This window comes from Oculina patagonica, chromosome 14 (assembly GCF_052425735.1).
Source record: "Oculina patagonica isolate OP01 chromosome 14, crgOcupat, whole genome shotgun sequence".
In the NCBI taxonomy this organism is placed as follows: domain Eukaryota; kingdom Metazoa; phylum Cnidaria; class Anthozoa; order Scleractinia; family Oculinidae; genus Oculina; species Oculina patagonica.
This window is the reverse complement of record NC_135771.1, coordinates 19907808-19932028: the sequence shown is the minus strand read 5'-3', so window position 1 is coordinate 19932028 and position 24221 is coordinate 19907808. Positions and strand designations below refer to the sequence as shown.

The 24221-nt window shown below is 39.2% G+C and overlaps 3 protein-coding genes across 5 annotated transcripts in view; 1 reads left to right on the top strand and 2 right to left on the bottom strand.

The window, feature by feature from the left end:
* LOC144638857 (uncharacterized) overlaps positions 1-6964 on the bottom strand; it is an 8894-nt gene extending 1930 nt beyond the window's left edge. The window contains exons 1-3 of one of the 3 annotated variants that reach the window (XM_078498148.1): positions 6845-6964; positions 6570-6798; positions 4261-4755 (exon numbers count right to left, since the gene is read on the bottom strand). In XM_078498148.1, coding sequence (XP_078354274.1) covers positions 4261-4755; positions 6570-6690 — 616 coding nt within the window. In that variant the 5' untranslated portion in view covers positions 6691-6798; positions 6845-6964. Of the gene's footprint in view, positions 1-4260; positions 4756-6569 lie in introns of all 3 variants that reach the window. The other 2 variants (XM_078498147.1, XM_078498146.1) reach the window with 2 other exon arrangements.
* Positions 6965-7203: 239 nt separating this feature from the next.
* On the bottom strand, positions 7204-23784 carry LOC144638826 (uncharacterized). Its single transcript, XM_078498109.1, has 11 exons — positions 23173-23784; positions 22575-22674; positions 20534-20583; positions 18937-19087; positions 16155-16367; positions 14352-14586; positions 11032-11129; positions 10034-10153; positions 8983-9346; positions 7986-8106; positions 7204-7451 (listed from the first exon to the last, which is right to left on the bottom strand). The coding sequence occupies exons 1-11, from the start codon at positions 23629-23631 to the stop codon at positions 7446-7448; spliced, it is 1917 nt and encodes a 638-aa protein (XP_078354235.1). The 5' UTR covers positions 23632-23784; the 3' UTR covers positions 7204-7445.
* The window catches only part of LOC144638795 (uncharacterized), a 19870-nt gene continuing 19366 nt past the window's right edge, over positions 23718-24221 (top strand). Inside the window, exon 1 of the mRNA XM_078498053.1 lies at positions 23718-23825. The gene's annotated coding sequence lies outside the window, so the exon portion shown is untranslated. The remainder of the gene's footprint in view (positions 23826-24221) is intronic.

The window sequence follows — 24221 nt, the reverse complement described above, 5'->3', positions numbered from 1 at the left end:
AACCTATTTATTTACGTGATGGTTATATTTTTGAATCGCGCTTTTTGGTAGAAAAGAGTTCACCGATTTCTTCGAATTTTTGCGTCCTGAATGAAAAATGTTCGAATTTACGGAAAATGGCATTCGATTAGACTGTTCACAGTCCCCTATTTTTCCCTGAAGTCGTCGAGATCGATCGTTCAGTCCGACGGGCCGCCATCTTGGTTTACAAACGCGAGCGAAAACTTGGGAGAGTGCAAAAAATCCCGTGCCCACGCTATGAGCACCCCACCTTCACCCCGCCCCGCCTCCCACGGGATTTTTTGCACTCTCCCCAGTTTTCGCTCGTGTTTGTAAACCAAGATGGCGGCCCGTCGGACTGAACGATCGATCTCGACGACTTCACGGAAAAATAGGGGACTGTGAACAGTCTAGCATTCGATTTTCAGTCAAAATAAAAACTTTTGAGATTTGAACATATTTTCAAAATCTAGCTTTTACTAAAAAGGTCCATAAATTTAAAACCCGACGACAGATTTCTCCTAAACTTTAGCAAATAAGCCTCATCGAGAACCGTTTTCCGTCGATTCGAACAAAAAGCGCGATTCAAAAATGCAACCATCACGTAAATAAATAGGTTCGGGCCACCTTAATTTCTCTTTGTTTGTTTCGGAACACTGGACATAAGGAGAAATGTGCCGATGCCAAACAGCCGTGTTTTCCAAGATTCTTGAGTTTAAAAAGGTTGATATAAAGAAACAAGGTCAATTATTTAGATTATCGAGTTCACCTAAAGAATTAGCGATTTTGTAGAATTGTTTTCTACTTCTGCAGCATTATACAGCACAATTTCATTATACCCAGGGCCACCGCGGACACTTCTCTCAACCATAGGCGTACGGGCAATTTTTTGCCAGGGGGGGCGGCGATACATTTGCCCAAAAAATTTTCGAAAGGTGCCCAATAACTCTACCATTTCGACGGCCGAAGTTATTAACAATACGATCCATGTTATTGTTGGCTACAGCGTTGGAATATTCCCATTAAATGCTAATACAAGTGAGATGACAAGAAATAATTTAGGCCAAGTAAAAAAAACAATTGTTTTTCGTCCGGATTTCTATAAAAAAGAGAGCGGGCGGGCGCATTTTTTGTTCTTTTTAATTATTTATTATTTTGTTTGCATTTAATACCTGTGTTTTTCGAATATCGATTTTTTTTTCTCCATCGTCAAATTCTCCTGGCCAGCAGCCAGAAGCGAACGTTATAATTAAATCCTGCAAGGTAATTGACCTATCCAGTACGGACCTAGCGTAACAAGGATTTAAAGATTTGGCCTTAGTTTGTGTTAACACGCAGACAAAAGTCATGTCTTACTCCGTACAAAGTGAAAGTAAACTTTGTTGGTTTTTGTTCGTTCAAACTTTTCCAAAGACAAAAAAAAATTAAGAAAAGAGAGGCGGCTCCAAAAAATGAAGCGAGCGGGGACGAGAAACATTTTTTTTTTTTTTTTTTTACGTTGTCGCTCCATCAGGTGCTGCGGAAGTAAGTTTTCAATCTGTGAAACGCACTGAATGATCGTTCTGCAGAACACGATGTACGTATCAGTAATCACTGCATGGATATGAATCACGTAAGAAAAAACTCTGAAAACTTACCAAATAGATCCATCTCTTGCATTGTCGCTAGAATTTATATATTATTTATGATACAGTCATGTAGCCTAATCCGCGAAAACGACGAAAACTTGCGCACATTTTCTGCTCGGCTTCCAGAATCTCGCCGACGATTTTGTAAAATTTAGCAACGCGAAGAAGCTTTCTTTATCAGGTGTTTAACTGTGACAGATATTTGCAGTACAGTGTCCAACAGTAAAAAAAAAATTACAAATATGTATATCAACAAATGATTCCCTTCACTATTAACCAGAAACTAATGAGGTGCTAAGCAATCACTGTCTTGTGTGAATAATCTATGACTTCGAAGAAAAAGACTTCTTTAAAAACTGGCTTTGCCCAAATTTCTCTTGCTGCCCAAAAAATCTGTGTTGCCCAAAATTTGGGGGGGCTGCAGCCCCCCCAGCCCCCCTGGCCCGTACGCCTATGCTCTCAACGAAGTGGTTGAGGTACTCGCCCATCGAACGGATACTCAGGAAGTAGTGACTTTGAAATAATCAGAAAAATCCTGGCAAAAACGACTTAATCCTTCCCAACCCACAACAATAAAATTTAGGAAAAAGAAAACACAGAATTGTTTTTGAATTCCTTTAGCTATATTTAGCATACATGTATAAAGAACATTCGTTAACATATGCGAGTCTAAATTAATGTATTCCGGTTCATTCTTTCTTTCCAGCCAATTCTGGTTTTATTCTGTCTTGTTCCTGTCCATTCCGGTCCATTAAGGTCTTATTCCGGCTCATTCTTGATCATTCCTGTCCATTCCGGTTCATTCTGGTCCATTCCGGTTCATTCTGGTTCATTCCGGTCCATTCCGGCTTATTCCTGTCTCATTCCGGTCCATTCCGGTCCATTCCGGTCCATTCCGGTCTCATTCCAGTTCATTCCGGCTCATTCCGGTTCATTTCGCTCCATTCCGGTCCATTCCGTTCCGTTCCGGTGTTTAGTAACGCCCGACTGAACCATACTTTCAAAATGATTGAAAGACTTTTTCTGTAGCTCAAATTCAATATCTTGTTTTACTTTTTAACAAATACTTTTGAAGGTTTATATAAAATATTCTAACAGATACCCCGTTAGACACAAGGAACGAAATTTGGTTCAGTAAGGCAGGCCAAAAACTGAGTTTGAGATATTAATTATATAACTGTCGCAGCGACTAAAACAGTAAATACACCGGGCCGCCCGAGTGGTTCGCCATATTTCATTTGCATTCGGTGTACACAAACGCGAGAAAATTCGACTGTTCGCAGGTTATGCATCAGTCAATTCCAGCAGTGCCCATCCCCCCCCCCCCCCCGGGCTAACCCCTGGCCAATTGCATTTTTTTTTTAAATGGTAAATTCCCCGGGGTGGGGACACATGAGCCTGCTCAATGCCCCGCCCCGGGATTGTTCGTCGTTTGCGTTTGCATTGAGGTTGACAGAGACGAGAAAATCTTTTGGCATCCTTTTCGACTCAGCTGTCGAGTTGGTCATTTTTGCTTCTATAGCTCCAAGTCCAAATATATTGAAAACAGTTGGGTTCAAATGGTAGTATTAGGCTACGTTTACACGGACACGGTTATCAATAGACACGGTTTCATGACCTCGAAACCGCATCGAAAACGACACGGTTTCGAAGTGTTTACACGGAGCCTATATAACGATTTTCCGACTGTTTTCGAATGTGATTGTATAAGCAAGCGCTGCTCTATGCGTGTTTCACCATGTTTACCCTTCGCAAGCCAGCCAGTTAGTGCCAAAATACATGGCCGTTTTCAAATCGATGCGGTTTCGCCGTTTTTGACTGTTTACACGACAACGAAACCGTATCGTTTTGAAAACGCTCCACTTTTGACAGCGTTTTCAAAACGACCCGGTTACAGTAGTGGTCTCAACCTCGTTCCCAGGGCTTTTCCCTGGGAACGAGGTTGTAGTGGTATCGATCGGTGCCGTGTAAACGAAAGGCGTAACCGCATCGCTTTCAATGCGGTTACAAATGAAACCGTGTCCGTGTAAACGTAGCCTAATTAAACGAATGCGCTTTTAAGCGCATTCGTTTAATACTACCATTTGAAAAAAAAAAAAACATTTGAAAAAAGAACAACGATCAACAGCGGTCGCAGCTGACGTGCCGCCAGCCGTGAGCGATTCGCAGGCAACATTTTCTTCGGAGAATCATGACATTTTAAACTAGATTCATTATGTTTTTAGTTCACAAGTTCCGTCTTGAAGTTCACCTAATTTAAATTGAAAAACCTATAAAGCACTTTTGTGCACTTCAGTTCGAGTTTCATTTTCATAAATAAATGAGATAGTCGTCACCACCAGGTTGGTTGTTTTCGCTGAAGTCGTTGCCTTTATTTAATAGGCTAACATGAATGAAGAATATCTAGAATAAAGTAAACGTACCTTTGAAAACGTCGACCAGCTTGTCTAAGCCGTGACGAACTAACCAATCTTCCACAAACTGTATGTCTTAAAAATACCCCTCCCTGGGACTGACAACATGAGCAAATGCCCCACGGTTGCCCGGGGGGGATGGGCACTGCTGGAATTGACTGATGCATTACATTCAGCAGAATCAGTACTGGAGCGACATTTTAACATGTACGACTTACCACCTTCCCACCGTTCCTCAGTATATCCTCCAAATGTGTCACTCGACGGACCGATTGAATTTAAAATACATCCACTGACTACTATCATTGTTGGTCCTTTGTTGTCACAACAAGAGTGAAACTGGGCGCCAGTCCAGCCATCACGAGAGGCCCGGTATAACAAGAAAGGGAACGAGTTGGCGGTTGTGAGGGGCCGAGTGTCCATCAGCCAGTTTATCAAGATTTGGCGTTGATCTGATGCATATGGCACGATCACAGAATCAAGCTTAAAAGGTCTTGCTGTTAGCTCATTTATTATTCCTTGAACTTGATAAAATTCAGCCTCGGCCAGAAGCTCTTTGCGAACAGTCTTGTCTTCAGGCACAATGAGCTGCCCAGTGCGAAGATAATTCAGGATATACCGGAAGTGAGTTCCATCGCGATCAATGAAGTAAGATCCATCCTCGCTTGGCTTTGTATCAAATCGGCCTGAAAACATGGCGTGTAACATCGAACCTGGGATAAACATAAAAACCGAAAATTGCATTCAACCAAACCTCGTGCCCATAGGCGTACGGGCAATTTTTTGCCAGGGGGGGCGGCGATACATTTGCCCAAAAAATTTTCGAAAGGTGCCCAATAACTCTACCATTTCGACGGCCGAAGTTATTAACAATACGATCCATGTTATTGTTGGCTACAGCGTTGGAATATTCCCATTAAATGCTAATACAAGTGAGATGACAAGAAATAATTTAGGCCAAGTAAAAAAAACAATTGTTTTTCGTCCGGATTTCTATAAAAAAGAGAGCGGGCGGGCGCATTTTTTGTTCTTTTTAATTATTTATTATTTTGTTTGCATTTAATACCTGTGTTTTTCGAATATCGATTTTTTTTTCTCCATCGTCAAATTCTCCTGGCCAGCAGCCAGAAGCGAACGTTATAATTAAATCCTGCAAGGTAATTGACCTATCCAGTACGGACCTAGCGTAACAAGGATTTAAAGATTTGGCCTTAGTTTGTGTTAACACGCAGACAAAAGTCATGTCTTACTCCGTACAAAGTGAAAGTAAACTTTGTTGGTTTTTGTTCGTTCAAACTTTTCCAAAGACAAAAAAAAATTAAGAAAAGAGAGGCGGCTCCAAAAAATGAAGCGAGCGGGGACGAGAAACATTTTTTTTTTTTTTTTTTTTTACGTTGTCGCTCCATCAGGTGCTGCGGAAGTAAGTTTTCAATCTGTGAAACGCACTGAATGATCGTTCTGCAGAACACGATGTACGTATCAGTAATCACTGCATGGATATGAATCACGTAAGAAAAAACTCTGAAAACTTACCAAATAGATCCATCTCTTGCATTGTCGCTAGAATTTATATATTATTTATGACACAGTCATGTAGCCTAATCCGCGAAAACGACGAAAACTTGCGCACATTTTCTGCTCGGCTTCCAGAATCTCGCCGACGATTTTGTAAAATTTAGCAACGCGAAGAAGCTTTCTTTATCAGGTGTTTAACTGTGACAGATATTTGCAGTACAGTGTCCAACAGTAAAAAAAAAATTACAAATATGTATATCAACAAATGATTCCCTTCACTATTAACCAGAAACTAATGAGGTGCTAAGCAATCACTGTCTTGTGTGAATAATCTATGACTTCGAAGAAAAAGACTTCTTTAAAAACTGGCTTTGCCCAAATTTCTCTTGCTGCCCAAAAAATCTGTGTTGCCCAAAATTTGGGGGGGCTGCAGCCCCCCCAGCCCCCCTGGCCCGTACGCCTATGCTCGTGCCACATTTAGCATTTGCATTAATCCCGGCGTATCCAATCGAACGTTCGGTAATCGAACCCAATCGAACACCAATCGTTCGATTGGGTTAGGTAATCGAACATAATCGAACTCACAATAAAATTTGGCCAATCGAACCAAATCGAACGTTCCATTACCAAACAGTCGACAATCGAACAAAATCAAACGTTCGATTACCGAACGGTCGACAATCTTACTCAACCGAACGTTCGATTACTGAACTCCTGTTTGTTTATATTGCGGACATTTTGTACGGTGCACCGTCCCCTTGATTTATAGTCCTGCTTGATTTGCTTATGAAGAGATGGAATCCGAAGAAAATCGAATCGGATTGAGCTTGATTGTGTTCGATTGGTTCGGAAATCGTACTCACAGCAAAATGGATGTTCGATTTTGTTCGATTTCCGAACCCAATCGAACGATTGGTGTTTGACTAGGTTCGATTTCGTTCAATTGGATACGTCGGGATTTAAATGTAGCAGACTTTTATGACAAAGACAAATTTCGAAACACTTAATATACCTGGATCTTTAGTCATGGTTGCCAAACTGGTCGAGAAAAGATGGCCGCCGACGTTGAGTTTTAACGTTTTCGAAAAATGCACGTGCTCGAGCTTCTTTGCTGCCTCGTTAAGAGCTTCCATTTCCTTCCGCACTCTGTTCGTCTCACGGTCTAAAATGTCGAAAGCGTCGTTGACGCGCTTGTTTACATCGTCGCGGAGCACTTCAATGGTGTGAGAACTGATTTCTTCCTCCGGGTTACACGATGAAGACATATGTTCCTTTAAAGAGATTGACTGGATAAACCTCTTACTTCGTAGAGAAAATAGAACAAATCACTGGACTCTTTTGTGTCTGATTTTTGCCTCTACCGAGGTATCCTGCATTCCTGGTTCTTGGAATTTCAAGTTCGATTTTCGCATGCGTTATTAGTTAATTGGTCACGCTACACCACTCACGCGCGTCAAAACGGTTCACGTGACCCAGTTCCTTTCTTCCTGTCTCGAGCCAAAAACTCTTTTTCTTTCAGGCCGAAAACGAACGACGTTATATTCATTGTTTAATCAATGATGACCAGGCTGTGCATGCTTGAAAAGTCGGACTTAGCAAGAGTCTGTCTTCTTGGTGAAGAATCAAAACAGGAAATGCAACAAATACAATTCACTTTTCACGTTTTATTTAGAACTCCTTGCAATGTCTTTACAAACAATTCACTGCTCAAATAGACAAGAAATATGATTGGGTAACAAACTTCGCCTTGAATGAAAACTAAAACGATAGAATCTCTGTCTGTTATTAAAGCGACGATAAAAGTACCACTGTAAAATTGATCTAAACTCGTAAGGGCTTTCCTCTGCACGGCGCGTCGAATTCTTCTGAAGGGCTTCTCTTGTGGTGTTCAACTCTAAAAGAGAGAAAAGTTTTTAAATCATCTTCTGTTTTATAAATGATACGAATAGAAGAGAATCTTCGTTTCTTATTGGCGACAAGTATTTTAAATACGTAGGCATGAAAGAAGTCGAAGAAGAGGGATAACACGTACATTTATTGTAAAACATTTCCTAACACAAAAAAAAAACATTTAAAATTAAGAGTTTAATAATATGAGACCTAATACTTAAAGAGGGCATAATAGGCCCGTCTGTCCCCTAAAACAAATATTACGGATAATAGCTCCCCGGACAAACAGGGCCGTAGCCACTTGGAGGCAAAGCGAGACACTTGCCACAGTCTTTCATTTCTGTTATTTTTTTGGAAGGGAGAAAGCAAATACCTAGGAAGAGAAATTTACCATGGGCGTTGCCTCAGTTATAATTTTCTTCTGGCTACCGTCCTTACATAAGCCAACAAATTTACACATTTACATAAAAAAATTTAGAAGTGTACTCAAAAGTTTTTCTAAGCAATTTTTTTTGTATTTGACTTGTAGAAGACTTACCGACGGTACAACATACAAGACTGAGTTATATCTTATTCTCTGTCGCAGTGTCTTTCCTGTCCATTTTGTGCCTTTGAAAAATTCCAGTGTTCCTGAAGAGTCAGCTGCAGCGAGACGAATCCTGAAAACAGGGATAATTCATTGTTTTGCGCTGCTTATATAGTACCAAACCTTTAAAATCAGCCTAGCAATTTTTCTTTATTAGTTTTAAAATATCCATTTTCAAGAGTGTTTTCGAAAAGTTTCGTTTTTAAAATGTTTTCCGTTGACACTATAGCGCAAAGCCGGCGTTTTCAAATAAATCCACTTTGAAAAGCGTTTTCGAAAAGTTCGTTTTCGGTGGACAGTTTATACGGATTAGTGTGGACAGAGCCTTAGTTCGTACATCGTTTTATATTAAGGCATCATAGGAGAAGCCTCGAGCGATGTGGCCCATACTGCCGGAGCTTATCCCGGTTCGGTACGATTAAGCGGCTAGGAATATTTCTACTCCCCCCTGAATGGGATGCTAGTCCATCGCAGGGTATCCCCCCAGCATTATGTCACCGGTACCCATTTATACACCTGGGTGGAGAGAGGCACTATGAGAGTAAAGTGTCTTGCCTGAGAACACAACAGTGACGCCGGCCAGGGCTCCAACCCGGACCGCTCGATCCGGAGTACGGCGCACTAACCATTAGGCCACCGCGCATACATACTAGTTATGCAACGCTTTCGAGTGGTAAACTATGGAATATCCCACGAGTCACTTGTATTTTCTCGGTATATGACAAGTGGGATATTCCATAGTATACCACGAGAAAGTGTTGTGTAACTATTTTATACCATGCCATAGAAAATACGCTTACTAAATTTCGTCGAGAATACAATCGCAGCGCACGATGGGAAGGTTGGGTTGAATACCGTCGAATATACAACGGCTTTCCTGTATTCTGATTGGCTGTATTTTCTATGGCATGGTATAAATGTAAATAGCGCAATATATGACATTACAAACCTTTTCTTTCCAAGCGTGTTTAAAACACTCCGCACTTCTTGAAGGACGTCTGCTGCAGTCATATCATTTTCTAAATGCATTAATCCTCTGTTGACCTCAGAACTTGTTTTAATTTTTAACAGTTCGCCCTGCGTCGGTAAACATGTAGAACTTGGTGGAAGAAGAAGCATTTTCCTTGTAAACTTTTTAGCGTTTTGGCTTTGATATGTAGACTTTTTCTCCTTCTTTACTGAGAGTAAGGAATTTTCTGGGGTGTTTAACGAAAAATCATCCGTAAAGCCGTTTTCATTGGAATGGAAATTTAACTCCCTCAGAGCAATGTTAGATAACATCAAGAGGGAATTCGTCTTGGAGGTTGATACATCTGAAAACATAATTAAAAAAATTATTAAGCGTCCTGAAGAACCCACACAACTGTGCTTCAGTAGCATGAAGCGTCTAGGAGTCTGGAGTATTGCTACTATTGCTACTACTATCTACTGTAGAGGGAGCAGGGTTGGCGCAGTGGTGAGAGCGCTAGCCTCCCACCAATGTGGCCCGGGTTTGATTCCAGTCCGGTGTCATATGTGGGTTGAGTTTGTTGTTGGTTCTTGTCCTTGCTCCGAGGGTTTTTCTCCGGGTTCTCCGGTTTTCCTCCCTCCTCAAAAACCAACACTTCCAAATTCCAATTCGATCAGAAAATACACGGCCCCACAAGCTTATAGCTTTAATCCTTACCGTGTCTAAATAAAGGTTATTTATTATTTATTATTTTATTACTGTATCAAAGGCTTTACTTTATTTATTGTTTAAGTTGTTACTTGTAATTTTACTGTTCAAATAAACCTTGTTGTGGTTGTTGTACCCCTGGCTGGGGTGCGAGTCCATCAAAAGGTACCCCCGGTATTTTGTCAGGTTTCCCTGATAATTGACCACAACCCATTCATATTTTCGGGGGAGGCACTGTAACAGTAAAGTGTCTTGGAATCCGGAGTACTGCTCAACTACTCCTCCTACTGTCTGAAAGAATACAAACTAAGTAAAAAAAAAAAAACAGGTTATTTTTGCTCACCAGAACATTCTGTTCCAACAGTATTTCCACTTATTGGTTTCTTGGTGGATGTCATCTTAGCTTTAACAGGTTTCTTTGGTTTGGTTTTTACTTCTTTTCGCTTTAGCTTTTTCTTGAGAACTGACAGGAAAAAAATAACATGGACCTTCAATCAGACACAACATAGGCCTAGCATGGAGTCTTAGCTAAGGGACGGACCATTATTTTTTGGAGGGGAGGGGGGAGGAAAACTGTTGAAAAAAAATTGTTTGCAGGGTCTAAAAAGACAAAATAAATTGTTTTCAAACACAATATCTATAACAAAAAAATAGTTTGAATTTCGAAAAATAGGTTTGCAGAGGTACATAAACTAAAAAAAAAAGTTTGCAGAGGAAAATTTTTCATATCCCCTCCAGAAAATAATGGTCCGTCCGTAATGGAAGTTCAAATTCCACTGAGATACATACACCCTACATATTAATGCTAGGATCATTAATGTGAAAAGCGTCAAGTATTGTAATGCAGTCAACTCCCTTAAAAATGGACATAGTCAAGACTAGAACCAAACATCTGTGTTAGGGAGGTGTCCGTCTTATAGGGAGTTTAGTTACAGTAAAATGACTGAAAAACAGCAGGGACGGGTCCAACAACAGATGTCTGTCTTATAGAGGTATACGTCATTCTTGAAGAGGGGTACGTTGAGAGAGAGGTAACGGCATGTAAGTACAAAGATAGTAAATTTTAAGTTAGGTCATGTTGTAAAAGAGTAACTAACTGCATTCAATCTGTCAGGGTCAGGTAACAAAAACAAATATCCACTACGTAAAATATCTTTGTTACAAGATCAAAAACATTAAGACACTTGAGGAGAACACAGAAAGTCTTCAAACCAGCAGATGTCTTCTTGATGTACCAACAACATCTCATAATGAATTTTAAACGAAAAGTATGGCAACAAGTAAAGAGAATTACCATGTTGATCAAGCTATGAGATAAATTGGTTCCTAAGCTGTTCTCACCTGGTTTTTTAATGGGTTTTGGCTGTTTTTTCTCTTCAACTTTGACTGGTTTGGGGAGAGCCATCATTGCCTTTCGCTCTTTTTCGTCAGCAGTTAGCCTGAAATTTATAAGAAGAAAAACTTCAAGATCTAAAAACAATAAATTCAAAGACTGGCTGTACTGTCCTCAAGCATGCTATGGCAGAGCATATCACACACATGGTAAGTCCCCATGAAAAGTTATAAAACTTGTTCTTTTTTAACACTAAAACTGCCAAAATTTTATAGCTTTAATAAATTGCCTATCACTTTACGAAATTGCAAAGTACACAAACAATTTCAAAGAACACATTTAAATATTTATAAAGTCAAGCTAAAAGAGAAATAATGTAGATTCAATTTTATTGTTTAATATTTAACTTTTTGATTTATTTACTGTTTTTTTTATAGTTAGCATATTACAGATGAAGAGCCATGTCACATTGATATACTGTAATAATTTTGTTTTTATTATTTTTATTACTATTATTATTATAACGCAACCACCCGCCTAACTTAGTTTTATCGAATTTTCATATTTTTATTTATTTTTTTCTTTTTTGTTTTTATTTTCGATTATTTTTTAGCAGTTTCCTTTGCATTTTAAATCGCGCATTCCAATTTTAAACGCTTCTCAGCTTTTATTCATTTTCTATTTAACATATTTTGCTTTTCATTTAACAACTGTATTATAGAACCTTTTGTTGTAAATAGTTTTGCGCTATAGTTAATATAGTTTTATCCACATGTTACCTTTTTTTAAATATTATGTGAAATAAAGTTGTTTATTATTATTATTCTTATTATTATTATTATTATTACCGGTATTAGCAAAAGGTAATGAGTGTCCACAGCGACACAAAGAGAATTTAGCAGAGCTAGGCAATCAAATCCAGTATTTGTAAGCAAAATCCAAAAGTGCATGCTGATAGCATGAGCAAATCGTTTTCCAAAATTTATCTCGCAGAAGTGTCTTGATGTAAACTTCCTCCAGCAATGTTATAATTAAAAACAGTTAGTTCATGCTTTTGTGTGAGGCGTGGCGGCCTAATGGTTACATGCCTGACTCCGAGTCGAACGGCCCGGATACGAGGCCTGGCCGAGGCAGTGCGTTGTGTCCTTGGGCAAACACTTTACTCGGACAGTGCCTCTCTCCACCCAGGTGTATTATTCTGAATGGGTACCGGCGAATTTACTACTGGGGGGTAACCCTGCAATGGACTAGCATCCCATCCAATACTCCTAGTTGCTTAAAGGAGAAGTTCACTCCAGAATGGCCATTTATTTTCTTTACGCCAATAAAAAGTTTATACAAAAATATGTTATTCACCAAAATTTCAGCTTCCAAAGAGCGCTAAATCCCTACGAAATCTTTCTTTAAAGAAGCCCAAAATTCGACAACTGAACGCCGCCATCTTGGAGCTAGTAATGTATGCGTGACATCAAAGAGCTCAGCCTGAAGTTTAGCGGGAAAATTTAAATACTCGAAACTCCTTGTTTCTTTGTAGTGCATGGCTTTTGTTTGTCAATATGCCTGTTTGTGCAGCTCCATGTTTCTCAAACAGAGCTCCAAGAGATACAAAAAACCTTTCACCGTCTTTCAATATCTAAAAGAAAAAATGCTCACGAATGAATTACAAGATTGGGCAGAAACGAAAAATTCCTGCCAAAGCGGACATAAATATTTGTGTGCTCCGAAAACTATACGGATGACTGCTTCGAAGAAGATCACAGATACAGTCTCCTGCGTGAAAAAAACAAACAAACAAACGCAATACCAACCAAATTTGTTACTTTGCCAATTTAAATTAATTTTTGTTCATGCTGTAATTATTTATATTTTTCTGGCAAATAGAATGGTTGTTTTTGCTGTTGTTGAGCTCTGTTGTTGTTGTTGACTTCGTCGTATTTTCCCGATTAAACGCCGGATTCGTATAAACGCCGGGTCAAAACTGCTAACTTTTAGAGAAACCCCGGGGGCGTTTGATCGAGGTCCCGGCGATTATTTGCGGTCTAGCAAACAAGTAAATATATTCTCTTCAATAGCACTGCTACAACAAACTGGTACGGTCTGCTACTTTGGTAACTTTTTGTAATGTTCGAGGAAACCTCCGGCGTAAAATAACTAGGATGAATGCTGTAAACAAAATAAAACAGCAATGTTCGCGTTCATGTCGTCATGACTGACGCGAACAGTGGAGGAGGACGTTTATAACCGCGGAACATTAGCAACATTGCAGTTTATGGACTTATTGGTTGTTTATGTTCTGTTTGCCACAAATCTTGATTGCAACATGAATGTACCGTATGCAATACTGCAACATTAGTAACATGATCATCCTCGGAGACCCAGGGACAGATTGTCGAGCGGGACGACGAGAAAAATAGTAGGTCTCGAAGGATATGTAATAATAAATCAACCTGAAAAAATTGCAGAAAATTGCACTTCGATAATGAACGCGATCGGACCCCGATTAAACGCCGGAACACACAAATATCTATGTCCGCCTTTGAGCAATTGTTCTTTAAAAAATTGGAAGACGGTGAAAAAGAATCCCTCTTTTGTATTTCTTGGAGCTCTGTTTAAGCAAAATGGAGCTGCACGGAGAGGCATTTTCACAAACAAAAGCCACAACAAAGAAACAAGGAGTTTGAAGTATTTAAATTTTCCCGCTTAAAACTTCAGGCTGAGCTCTTTGACGTCACGCATACATTACCAGCTCCAAGATGGCGGCGTTCAGTTGTCGAGTTTTAAGTTACTTTAGAAAAGGATTTCGTAGGGTTTAAGCGCTCGTTAGAAGCTAAAATTTTGGTGAACAACATATCTTTGTATAAACTTTTTATTGGCGTAAAAAAAATAAATGACCATTCTGGAGTGAACTTCTCCTTTAATGCTATGGAAACCAGGATAAGCTCCGGCTGTATGGGCCACTTGGCTCGGAGACAGACTTTACCCTTAACCTTAGTTCATGCTTTAATTAGCTGAGCTATATCAGGTTATAGTGCAGTGCACGCAGGAAGTTTGGAGATCACCCAAGAAGCTGGACTTGCTCTTTGCTAATGCCTCAAGCAACTCTAACCATTTTTTGCATGCTTCCAACCTTCCTGCGTGCAACATAACTCGATAGTGCACACATTGTGAATTAAGAAGTACAATAATATTGTTACAGTATGTGACCTGTTTTAAATTACCAAATGACCCCTTAGCTATAGCTCTTAACTTCTACGGTTACAGAAACACAGTCTTTCCTTTCATACAGGGTAATATCGAAAACACACAATTGATTTTTTTAGTTTGTCACCTCTCAGACATGTTTTGAAGATAGGAATTCAGCCTTTGCTGCAATGTTGACTGTGTATCATCCTCATTTTTTTTCTCCTCGTCCTTGAAGGAATTTATTACAGCCTTTCCTACTTTGGTTCTGAAAAGATCCTGGAAAAATTCACCCGCTTCATGCTTGGCTGCTATATATAACATGAGTTTCAAAATGCTGGTCAGTGCAAGACTTGATTCAGGAGGGGGTAGGGGAGCTGCATCTGTGAAGAAAAATGAAAGGTTAAGATAACATCTACTCATAGACAATGCGACCCATGCAGTCAGAGATTACATGTATCCCAGTTTTGATAGCATAAGGAGACTAAGAATAGGACACATGTACTCTCTGCTGGATGGGGTGTAATTTACAGTGACTCCAGCAAGATCTTGACCCCGGATTGCTCGACTTGGATTCCAATGCGCTAACCATTAGGCCACTATGCCACCAATCTGCTGGTGTGCAGGCTGCAGGGGTGACGGGGGTGATTGAAGGGTGTTTTGGGGTTTAAAATTTTCCATTCTGAGAATTTTTTTGGGTAAGCAAATTTTGCAAGTACATTGTATTTGTTTTATTTAAGTAGAGTTTTTTGAGGGTATTAAAAACAGTGTCAAGAATCATGGAAGTGCCTTGGTTATGTGATTCTGTGAATATTCAAACAAACGATCATCCATGTTACTTAAAATCCTGGGTACACACCCTGGGGTGCAGGCTCCTGTTTATTGGAAGGTGATTGATGATAGAGGTGGGACTGGACATATTGAGATAAATCTCTTATTAAGGTCGCGGGGGATATATACAGCATGCATTGAATAAATTCATGAAGCGAAATTTTGCTTGACCTGCATCTTTTAAAACGCTTATTCCTCGGCTGTTATGAATGCGATTAAGCTCAAATTTTACAGAGACATAAAGAAATGATAAAAGGTTTTGTATGTCATCTTTTATTTGGTAGATTGTACCTGGTGATGTTATAGCCACGATACTGCCAAATTGGGAAGAACATGATTTCGTGGCAGAGTTTGTAGAACGAGTAGGAGACAGCACACTGTGATCTTGTCAAAAACTAATCAGTCAATATCTCTAGAGTGTCATAACAGAAGCGGATTTTTTAATTTAAAGTTTTCCAGCAAGTTATGGCGGTTTAAATGTGCAAATTTTAATTGAATGCCTTCTACCTCTTTCTAAAAGCGCTCTTTTAAAATTCCGCCTCTGTTATGACACACTACAGTATTCCTAGTTTACCTCTCTGCAGTGGCAGCTCATGAAGTTCTATATCCGCGCTGAATTCTCTGCCACAAAATTGTTGGAAAAGTCCAAACTTTGAGATTTCTGAAGGTGTCCAGATCAAAAAAATGGTTTCAAAATGGTAATTATTGTAATTATATTCCACGCTTTTATGATGAGAACAATGCATTTTCAAAGAGACAAACAATTCCAGATGCAAACACATCAAATCACGCGCGCGTGCTCATATTTTTTATGCAAATATCTCGTCGTAAAGTTCTCGATGTCAGTCATTGAACTTCGTGCATACGCTTTAAATAAATGCATAATGATGAACCTAAGGTGTCCCCTGCGACCTTAAGAGGGAAAGAATACAGTATAGAACATACAGTAGAATCCCAATAATTTCTTGAACCTCTCAATAACTCAAATGAAAAGTTGTTTACCTCCCCTCAGTCAAATATCGCAATTGCCCCCCCCCCCCAGTTTCTCAACCAATTTATGTTTCCCTTGGAGGTTCCACAAATCAGGATTTCAGTTTTGTTTATTCAAGCTAATGTTTACCTGCTTCTGTTTTTGTTTGATGGTTTAGAGCTGGATTTTTCTTAACTCCTATATTTGACAATGCCTTGACTAATTTCCCTCCATAATTCTTACTGCAAACAAGCTTCCGGAACCCAGTTGAGATCTCTTCCTTATATACAAATTTTGTGCTTCCAAGAACTTTGCCATCATTTGTTTCCAGTTGTGCAACAACTACACCTGGCTTGTCACTTCCTATACAAATCAAAGAATAATAAAACGTTAAATTGTTCAGTAAAACACACCAAATGCTCCATCAAAACGAAGTTATGATTCATGAAGGGAAATTTGGTTTATTCATTCTTCAATTCAATCTGTCTTGTACTTGCAAACTCCATCTGGTTGGATGTTAATAGTGTACCAAGAGCTAAAGCTACAAAGCTCTCTGTACACATTGCATGCCTATAATGCTAGTATGATAGGTCTGCAATGTGTACAAAGGACTACAGCTAAATAGCTCTATACACACATTGCATGCCTATAATGCTAGTATGATAGGGCTGCAATGTGTGCAAAAGACTACAGTTAAATAACCCTCTGCACACATTACATGCCTATAATACTGGTATGAAATGATTGCAATGTGTGCAAAGGACTACAGCTACATAGCCCTCTGCACACATTACATGCCTATAATACTAGTAAGATAGGTCTGCAATGTGTGTAAAGGGATACAGCTAAATAGTCCTCTGCACACACTGCATGCCTATAATACTTGTATGTTTGGTCTGCAATGCATGTGAAGGGCTACAGTAGCCTGCAGAACAGGCGGTTTATTTTTTGCGGAGTTATTGCGAGGTTGCGCGTAGCGCGACCCCACGAGCGCAAAGCGCGAGACCGGGCGCAGAGCGCGACGGAAAAATAAACCACCTGTAGCCAGACCATTGTTCATGCTCTACCGCCCACTTTTTTGATTGACATGAAAGACTGAGAAAGGACCAACCACTGAACGCTTAAATTTATTAGCGCGAAAACAGGTCTCAAGTATCAGTACTGCGAAAACAAGTGGTTGTCTCGTTTGACCCCTCTAAATCTGTAATTTGCCACATGTTTCGCTAGTTCAGTTAAAAAGTTTTGTTTCATTTCCATCAGTACAAGGTCTGACAAATATTCCGGCTGTGAAAATGCAGATTACTAATTGACGCCGAGCCTGGCTGATAATAAATATTGTTGCAAGATGTGATCTTATCACGGATGACACATTTATCTTTGTCCGGCTTCGCCAAAGGCTGTTGTAGCTTTACTTCGAGAAAGCTTAAAGTTGGTTTTAGAGAGACATTCTGTGTTGTAGGTTCTTGCATTAGTTTGATCTGGACACGAGAGAATTCATTAGTTTTAGTCATTGTGTTGTGCGTAAAAATAGTTGTGTAGTATCTTTTGTCTCTTTTGTTTTTCTACCCGCATAGTTCCGTTCGTTTCTTTGCTTTAGTTATTTATGTAAATTTAGGCCTTTTTTCGTTTTCAAGTTGCATGTCAAGTAGATTATTATTCTTTCGGGTTTCAACGTTGGTTTAAGCACTATCGTTAGGACATTTTTCGAGGACATAAGGACAACTTCGTTTTGGACGTTTATTTAGTGTTTTGAATTAATCAAGTGCATGGTAATCAGACATCGTGGAACGAACAATAAATGTTTCTTGTGAACATGATCGAGCGCTTTGTTTCTTGAGCTAGATGATTAGGTTTTACTGTTTACCTCCTCTGTTGTTTGTGTTACGTTGACACCACATGATTCAAATGTTGATGATTGAAATTACTGTTCGCTAACACAAGGATTCTCGGAAAGAGCTGATATGAAATCAAGTTTTTACCGAAGCCTGTCGGTAGCAGACTCAAAACAACCTTCTTTTCTAATAATGCTTCGATGTGCGTCTTGTGTTTCTCCTTTTTCAAAATCTTCAACACACGGAACCGGAAACACATTGAGGGCGGAAGTGAACGCTTTGATGGCCTTTTTGTTTTTTCACACATTTAACATCATGTGGCTTAAAGCAGCCAATCACTGAAAACCGTTCGCCAGGCGAACGGTTGGAAGAGTATAAACAATGGTGTGTCTACAGGCGGTTTATTTTTCCTTCGCGCTTCGCGCTCGCCCCCACGCGACCCGCAAAATAAAAACTCACACTTCGCGCTTCGACCCGCAAAATAAACCGCCTGTTCTGCAGGCTAGGGCTACAGCTACATAGCTCCATACATTTATTGCATGTCAAAGTCACTGGCCAGTAATAACACAATAATTGAATTTTAATTAGTGCCTTCCTTCTTTCAATCTCACAAGTGGACCCTTTCTAATATTAAGTGCTATATCCATAATCGCAATTGTTATCGATAGTTGAATTTGCGATTGATGCATCGCTATCGGAGCACTCCCAATCACGATGCATTGATAGTTTCATGTATTGCTACACCCCTATGGGCCAAGGACACAATTTAGTTTTTTTTTTCAATAAACAATTTTTCCATGGCAGGTGATAACACAATAATTGAGATGTAGCTAAGATTTAAAACTAGTGGGAATTAATATTTTCTTTGCCATGGGTGGTGACTGGTCAAGAAAAGGGCTTTGAAACCAACCAATCTACCCCATTTTCCATAAAATGGGGTGGTAAAATTCATGCAACGGATGGGTAATGCATTTAACCCAACCTTACCCATTTGTCAGTGTAGTGACCTTAGGCAGGGGTCAAAACTGGACTGCTCAATTGAGTGTCAAGCGCACTAACCAAAATTAACATGCATGATTTTTAAATACTGTTTGGCTTACTTGGTATGTACTCTCCTCTTATCATTTGCTCTTTCCACAATGTAGCAGGAACAACATGCCCACTACCAAATCGCACACAAAATATTGCACTCTTAATGTCAATGTTGGCAGGTAATGGCTTGTTCAGAATCAGCACAAATTTATCACCACCCTGAAAAAAGTGGATGAAACTTTAAAGTCTGTAGATGAAGCCCTAGTGTGTGACCATTCAAATAAAAGATATAAGCAGTACATTTCATATGGTACTCTTTACCATCACTTGCATCTAAGTGTGAAGAACGTGACGCCGAAACATTATCTAATTGGGTATCAAACGTGGCATGTTTTGTCATCAAACGTTGAAGTTTAGCAGACCGTAATGGCAACTTTCACGCTCAAAATGCTCACCATAAACACTGAGTACAGGCGAAACTTTACACCAGAAGTGTTTCCAGTGAACCTGCAAATGCATATCGACACAGATCAGGATCAAGTTGTCAGAAGAAGTCTTCATATCCAATCTTTCCGGCATTTCGAAACCGGAATGTATTGAGCTTTTGGTGCGAAAGTTGCCGTTACAGTCTGCCAAACTTCAATATTTGATGATGAATCATGCCACGTTTGATACCCAATTAGATCATGTTTCGGCAGCGGACTGTTCACACTTAGATGTAAGCAATGACATTATGTTGTACAAGGTGGTTCTTACTTTTAAGTTTGTGGATGAAACCCTAGTGTGCGACCTTTCAAATGAAAGCTATTGAGCAGTACTTTCATGTGGCACTGTTTTTTTTATGATGAACAAGGTGGTTCTAAGTTTAAGTCTGTACATGATTTGTGCCACAATTTAAATGAAAACTACTGGTATCTATTGAGCAAAACTTTTATGTGGTACCGTTTGTTACAGTCTTGTGTGTGATCATGTAACTGGATTAAAATTATTCAGTGGATATTGCAGCTGTTTTGTAGGTTAATTAACTACAGTCAACTCTCTCTAAGACAGACACCATCGGGACTGGCCCCAACTGTCCGTTTTAGAGAGGTGTCCGCCTTATAGAGAGTCGAGTTAACGTGACACCAGAAATTTTGGGACGATAAAGCTAAACGGCTCTGCACAACGAATACACGTATGTTTTTAGTCACTTACGTTAGCAAAACCTATGAAGTGGAACAAAAATAATATCAGAAATTTGACTTGTTTGTTAATAACAAACGGCAATACTGTAGAAAGTAGAAAACTAAATCTTGGTGCCCATATACAAGTTTAAGCAGAGAAGTAATGCATTTTAGCGGATTGTTTTTTGTAAGCTTGGTATTCTAAAGGCGCTGACCTACTATGCTATATGTCGATAACAAGTTTTGAGGTATTATCTACTAAAAAATAACTTTTTGTGCGTGTCCGTTGGCAGTTTCAAAGTGTCCGTTGTCCGTCTTAGAGAGGTGTCCGTCTTACAGAGAGTTAAGTAACAGTAAAACGACTGAAAAACGGCAGGGACCATCACCAGGCATCCATCTCATGGAGGTGTCCGTCTTATGGAGGTGTCCCTTAAGAGAGAGTTGACTGTAATAATAATTATTGAACATAATTAATAAACAGGCATGTAGATTAAAACTGTACCTCACATGGGGATGATCCTGGAATTATTTCATCCACCAATTCATCAGATTCTGAAAAAAAAAAAACATTATTACTGTGAGCATTTGTAGTAAAGTATTCATTTTTCCACACAACACCTAAGTTTTACCCTGAAAAATGCTGTGTCCCTGGGGCGGGGTGCTGGCAGTGGACTATATGGGGAGACTATATCTGAAAGGGGTACCTCTTGAATTTAAGGTGGCTCCATAGGGTTTCTTGACCGCGCGAAGAATGGGTACGAAAGGGCGAGCTTGAAATGCCGGCAAATCAAAACAAACATGGCGGCTTCACGCGAGCGTGATATTTTCGGCGAGAAAACGCGAAACTTGCTTCCTGCCAATGAAACAACACCCGTGCTTCCCTGTGTTGAGCAGATAAAATAGTTTACAACACCCTAAAAAGGTGTTTACAACGTCCGCGGTGCTTCTGGCCGCTTTTGTGAAGTTCGTACGATCGAAAGCAAAAGAGAAAATAAAGAATAGTCTTCGCGATTGTGAGATACTTCCAGCAGAACTTCAGAGATTCTGCTATATAAAGGATTAAGGTATGTCTCTAACTGACCTTGGCGTTAACAGATATTCGCACAAAAACCGACAACACATCAACTGGTATGGTTCAAAAGTTCGCGCATGCTCAAATAGCGATCTTGGACAATTTCTATTCTGATGACGTAACTGTTATTCGGGCGAAAATAGAAATTTTCCCCTTGTATTTACTAGAGTTTCCTTCGGTGAAATTCCTTAAAATTTGGCATAGATGTTATACCTTTTCAACTGCCCTTTTTGCCGTTTTTTTAAAAAAATTTATAAGCCAATTTTTTTGCTTAGTCAAAAAAACACAAAATAACCAAAAACGCAAAAACGACCTGGACAACCCCTACTTTTTTTGTTTTTAAAAGTTATTTCTCATCAGATTCAATCCTTTGGGGGAATTTCAAAAATTTTCACCGAAGAAAATTAAAGAAATTTAAGATCAAAGCCATAAAAACACCAAAAAATAGGTCTTTTTGAGTAGATGTAGCTCAAAAACAAAGGCCGTTATTTTAAAAAAGAATAATGCACAACATATTTTAGTCCTTGTTTTTAATATTTCGGCAGCTTTTATTTAACTAGTTAAAAAAATAACGCGAAAATGATCTCTTGATGGGTATCACTTGTGCGCGCGCCGTAATATCTCAAAACCCTATGGAGCCACCTTAAGTCAGCAGATTTATAAATGGGTAGGGATTTCATGAGTTAACGAATACAAAAGGGTGGAAAAACTGCTATTTAGGTATTTAAACAGACCCACCAAATGGTTTATTCAAGTTTTTGAAGGGCTCATTCAATTAAAAAAAATAAGAAAAAGTTACAGTATATCCTTCTCCTGGGGGGGTACTCGAAAAAGTTTTGTACGGGGAGGCTCCGCCCGGAGATCCAACCCCTTACCCTTTTATATACCATTTTGATAGAAAAGGTGCCCCTTTTGTATACCTTTTATTGCAAAAAGGCACCCCTTTCATATACCTACACAACATCACATTAACCTAAAACGTGTAGTTTTCTTGTCATTTTTATGTAGCGCTTAATAAATTAAGATGATACAGCCAAAAGTTGCGTCTGCTCAAAATATTTAATGTAAAGGCTTTTTTAAATATCATTATTGCAGATTTCCCTACCCTTTCATATACCTAAACTTGTGAAATCCCTACCCTTTTATATACCTGGAGCCTAAAAAAGGTACCCCTTTCGGGCGGAGCCTACCCATATAAGCCATTATAGGGAGTACCCCCCCCCCCCCCGGGATCCTTCTGTACGTAGGTAAGAGAATAGGGTACAATTTCTATCAGAGTTATATGAAAGTTGTTACATTTTCTGACAAAAATGGAACCTGAAAGGGTAGGGGTTTGGACTCAGGGGCAGAGTCTTCCTTATATAAAATTTTTGAGTACCCCCCTCCTCCAGAAAGTGTCCTAAAACTTTTCTCTTCAATAAAAAGTGTACATAATTCCCTTATAATTATTGCAGTTGCTTTGGTAATTTACCTATCTTGATGGTAGGTGAATTGGTTGATGATTGCCATAATTCTTCCTCAGACTGGACACCTTTCAAATAGTCATCCAGAAGAGAATTGAAATCTATAACCTATTAAAAGAGGGAGAAAAAAAGACAGGGTTTTAACGGATGAGCTCTGTAAAAATTTTGCACCCTTCTGAATCAGATGTTCCACGTTTTCGGGGCATTTTATGAAGTTTCGGGATGTTTTCCTATAAAAGAAATTATCCTAAAAAGTTAACAAAATCTTCTATAAAATCATTCTTTCCAACATCTCTGTGAGTTAATAAAGCAATTGTAATATTTTGACGTAAACCTTCGGAGAATTGAAGAAACCCGACTTTGTTACGCTGCATTATAAGAAGCCTTTATATAAATACGTCACGAGCTGTATATCGCACACAAAAGCTTGCCAAGCGACAAAATTTGTGTATGTAAACGTTGGGATTCTCACATAAAAAAAACCTCTTTCGCTCAGTGAGACGAATTAGGAGCTCAAAAACTAATAAAACTAGATTATGCAGTGTTAAGATTACACAAATCAAGCAAGTAAGCATTAACTAAATGCTACACATAAATGAAGTGAACCTCTAGAATCTTTCTTCCTTTCCAAGGGACATGGCTATTCGTTTCCTCGTGTTTTCTTTTCCTCGATATAATTTGCTCCGTTGCTGGTTTAGACGTTCTGTCTTCATAATCAAAGATGGTGGGAATCGCGTCATGTTTTAGTGTTGCTTTCTTCGGCCTTGGCAGACCCAGAGAGTCGAATAGTTTATAGTTGTGTAGAAAACAGTGAGACTCAAAATGGGCCGAACACAATCTGGAGTACTTGTTTGGCTCCCAGTTTAAACGACGCACTTTCTCCTTCCAAATCTGGCGATATTTTTCGTCAGAAGGAAACTGAAAGAAGCTTAAATGCTTCATCTTTTTTCCATCGTTGTTACAATTGAATGCAGTGCAGTAAACCATGTTGATTTGAACACGAAATTGCTCGTCCCTCCAAACTTTCGCTGAGCAAAGCACACGAGATGGCACCTGTGACGTCATGCTTTCCCTCTCTGTTTGTTGAAATGTAAAAGCTCCGTTGATTGGTCATTGATAACCAATCAAATCGCTCGATATATTTCTTATGAAAATTTTGCGCGGCATATTTGAGAAGAAAGCGACTTCTGTTGTCGTTCAACTCGTGATCAGGAAATTTCTGGCGATCAGAAGTAAAAGATGAAGTATCTTCTATGAAGGTAATGTTATGACCTTGAAAGGAATGCGATTTAAGCTTTGTGCGTTGCATAACTTTCCGGCTTATATCTCTGAACGATGAAATGAAAATTCAGTTTGTTCGTTTCAAATGCGTGTTTTGTTTTGGAGACGAACGCTGTTGATTTCAGCGAGTTCCAAAGCAACTTTCTTTGATCGAATCTGCCTTTTAATTTAATTTCTAAGCCGGGCTTAAGTAAATCAGTATTGATTCCTCGAATGATAACGTTTAAATTGAAATACGCATGCAAGCTAACATTGATCCATATTTCATTTATGCTTTAAGTGCCGAAAGCAATTCAACTGAATTCAACGACTATCAAGCTTATTTTGGTCTAGATTCTGGTACTTTTAGAGACACCCAAGCCTGAAGATCTTCT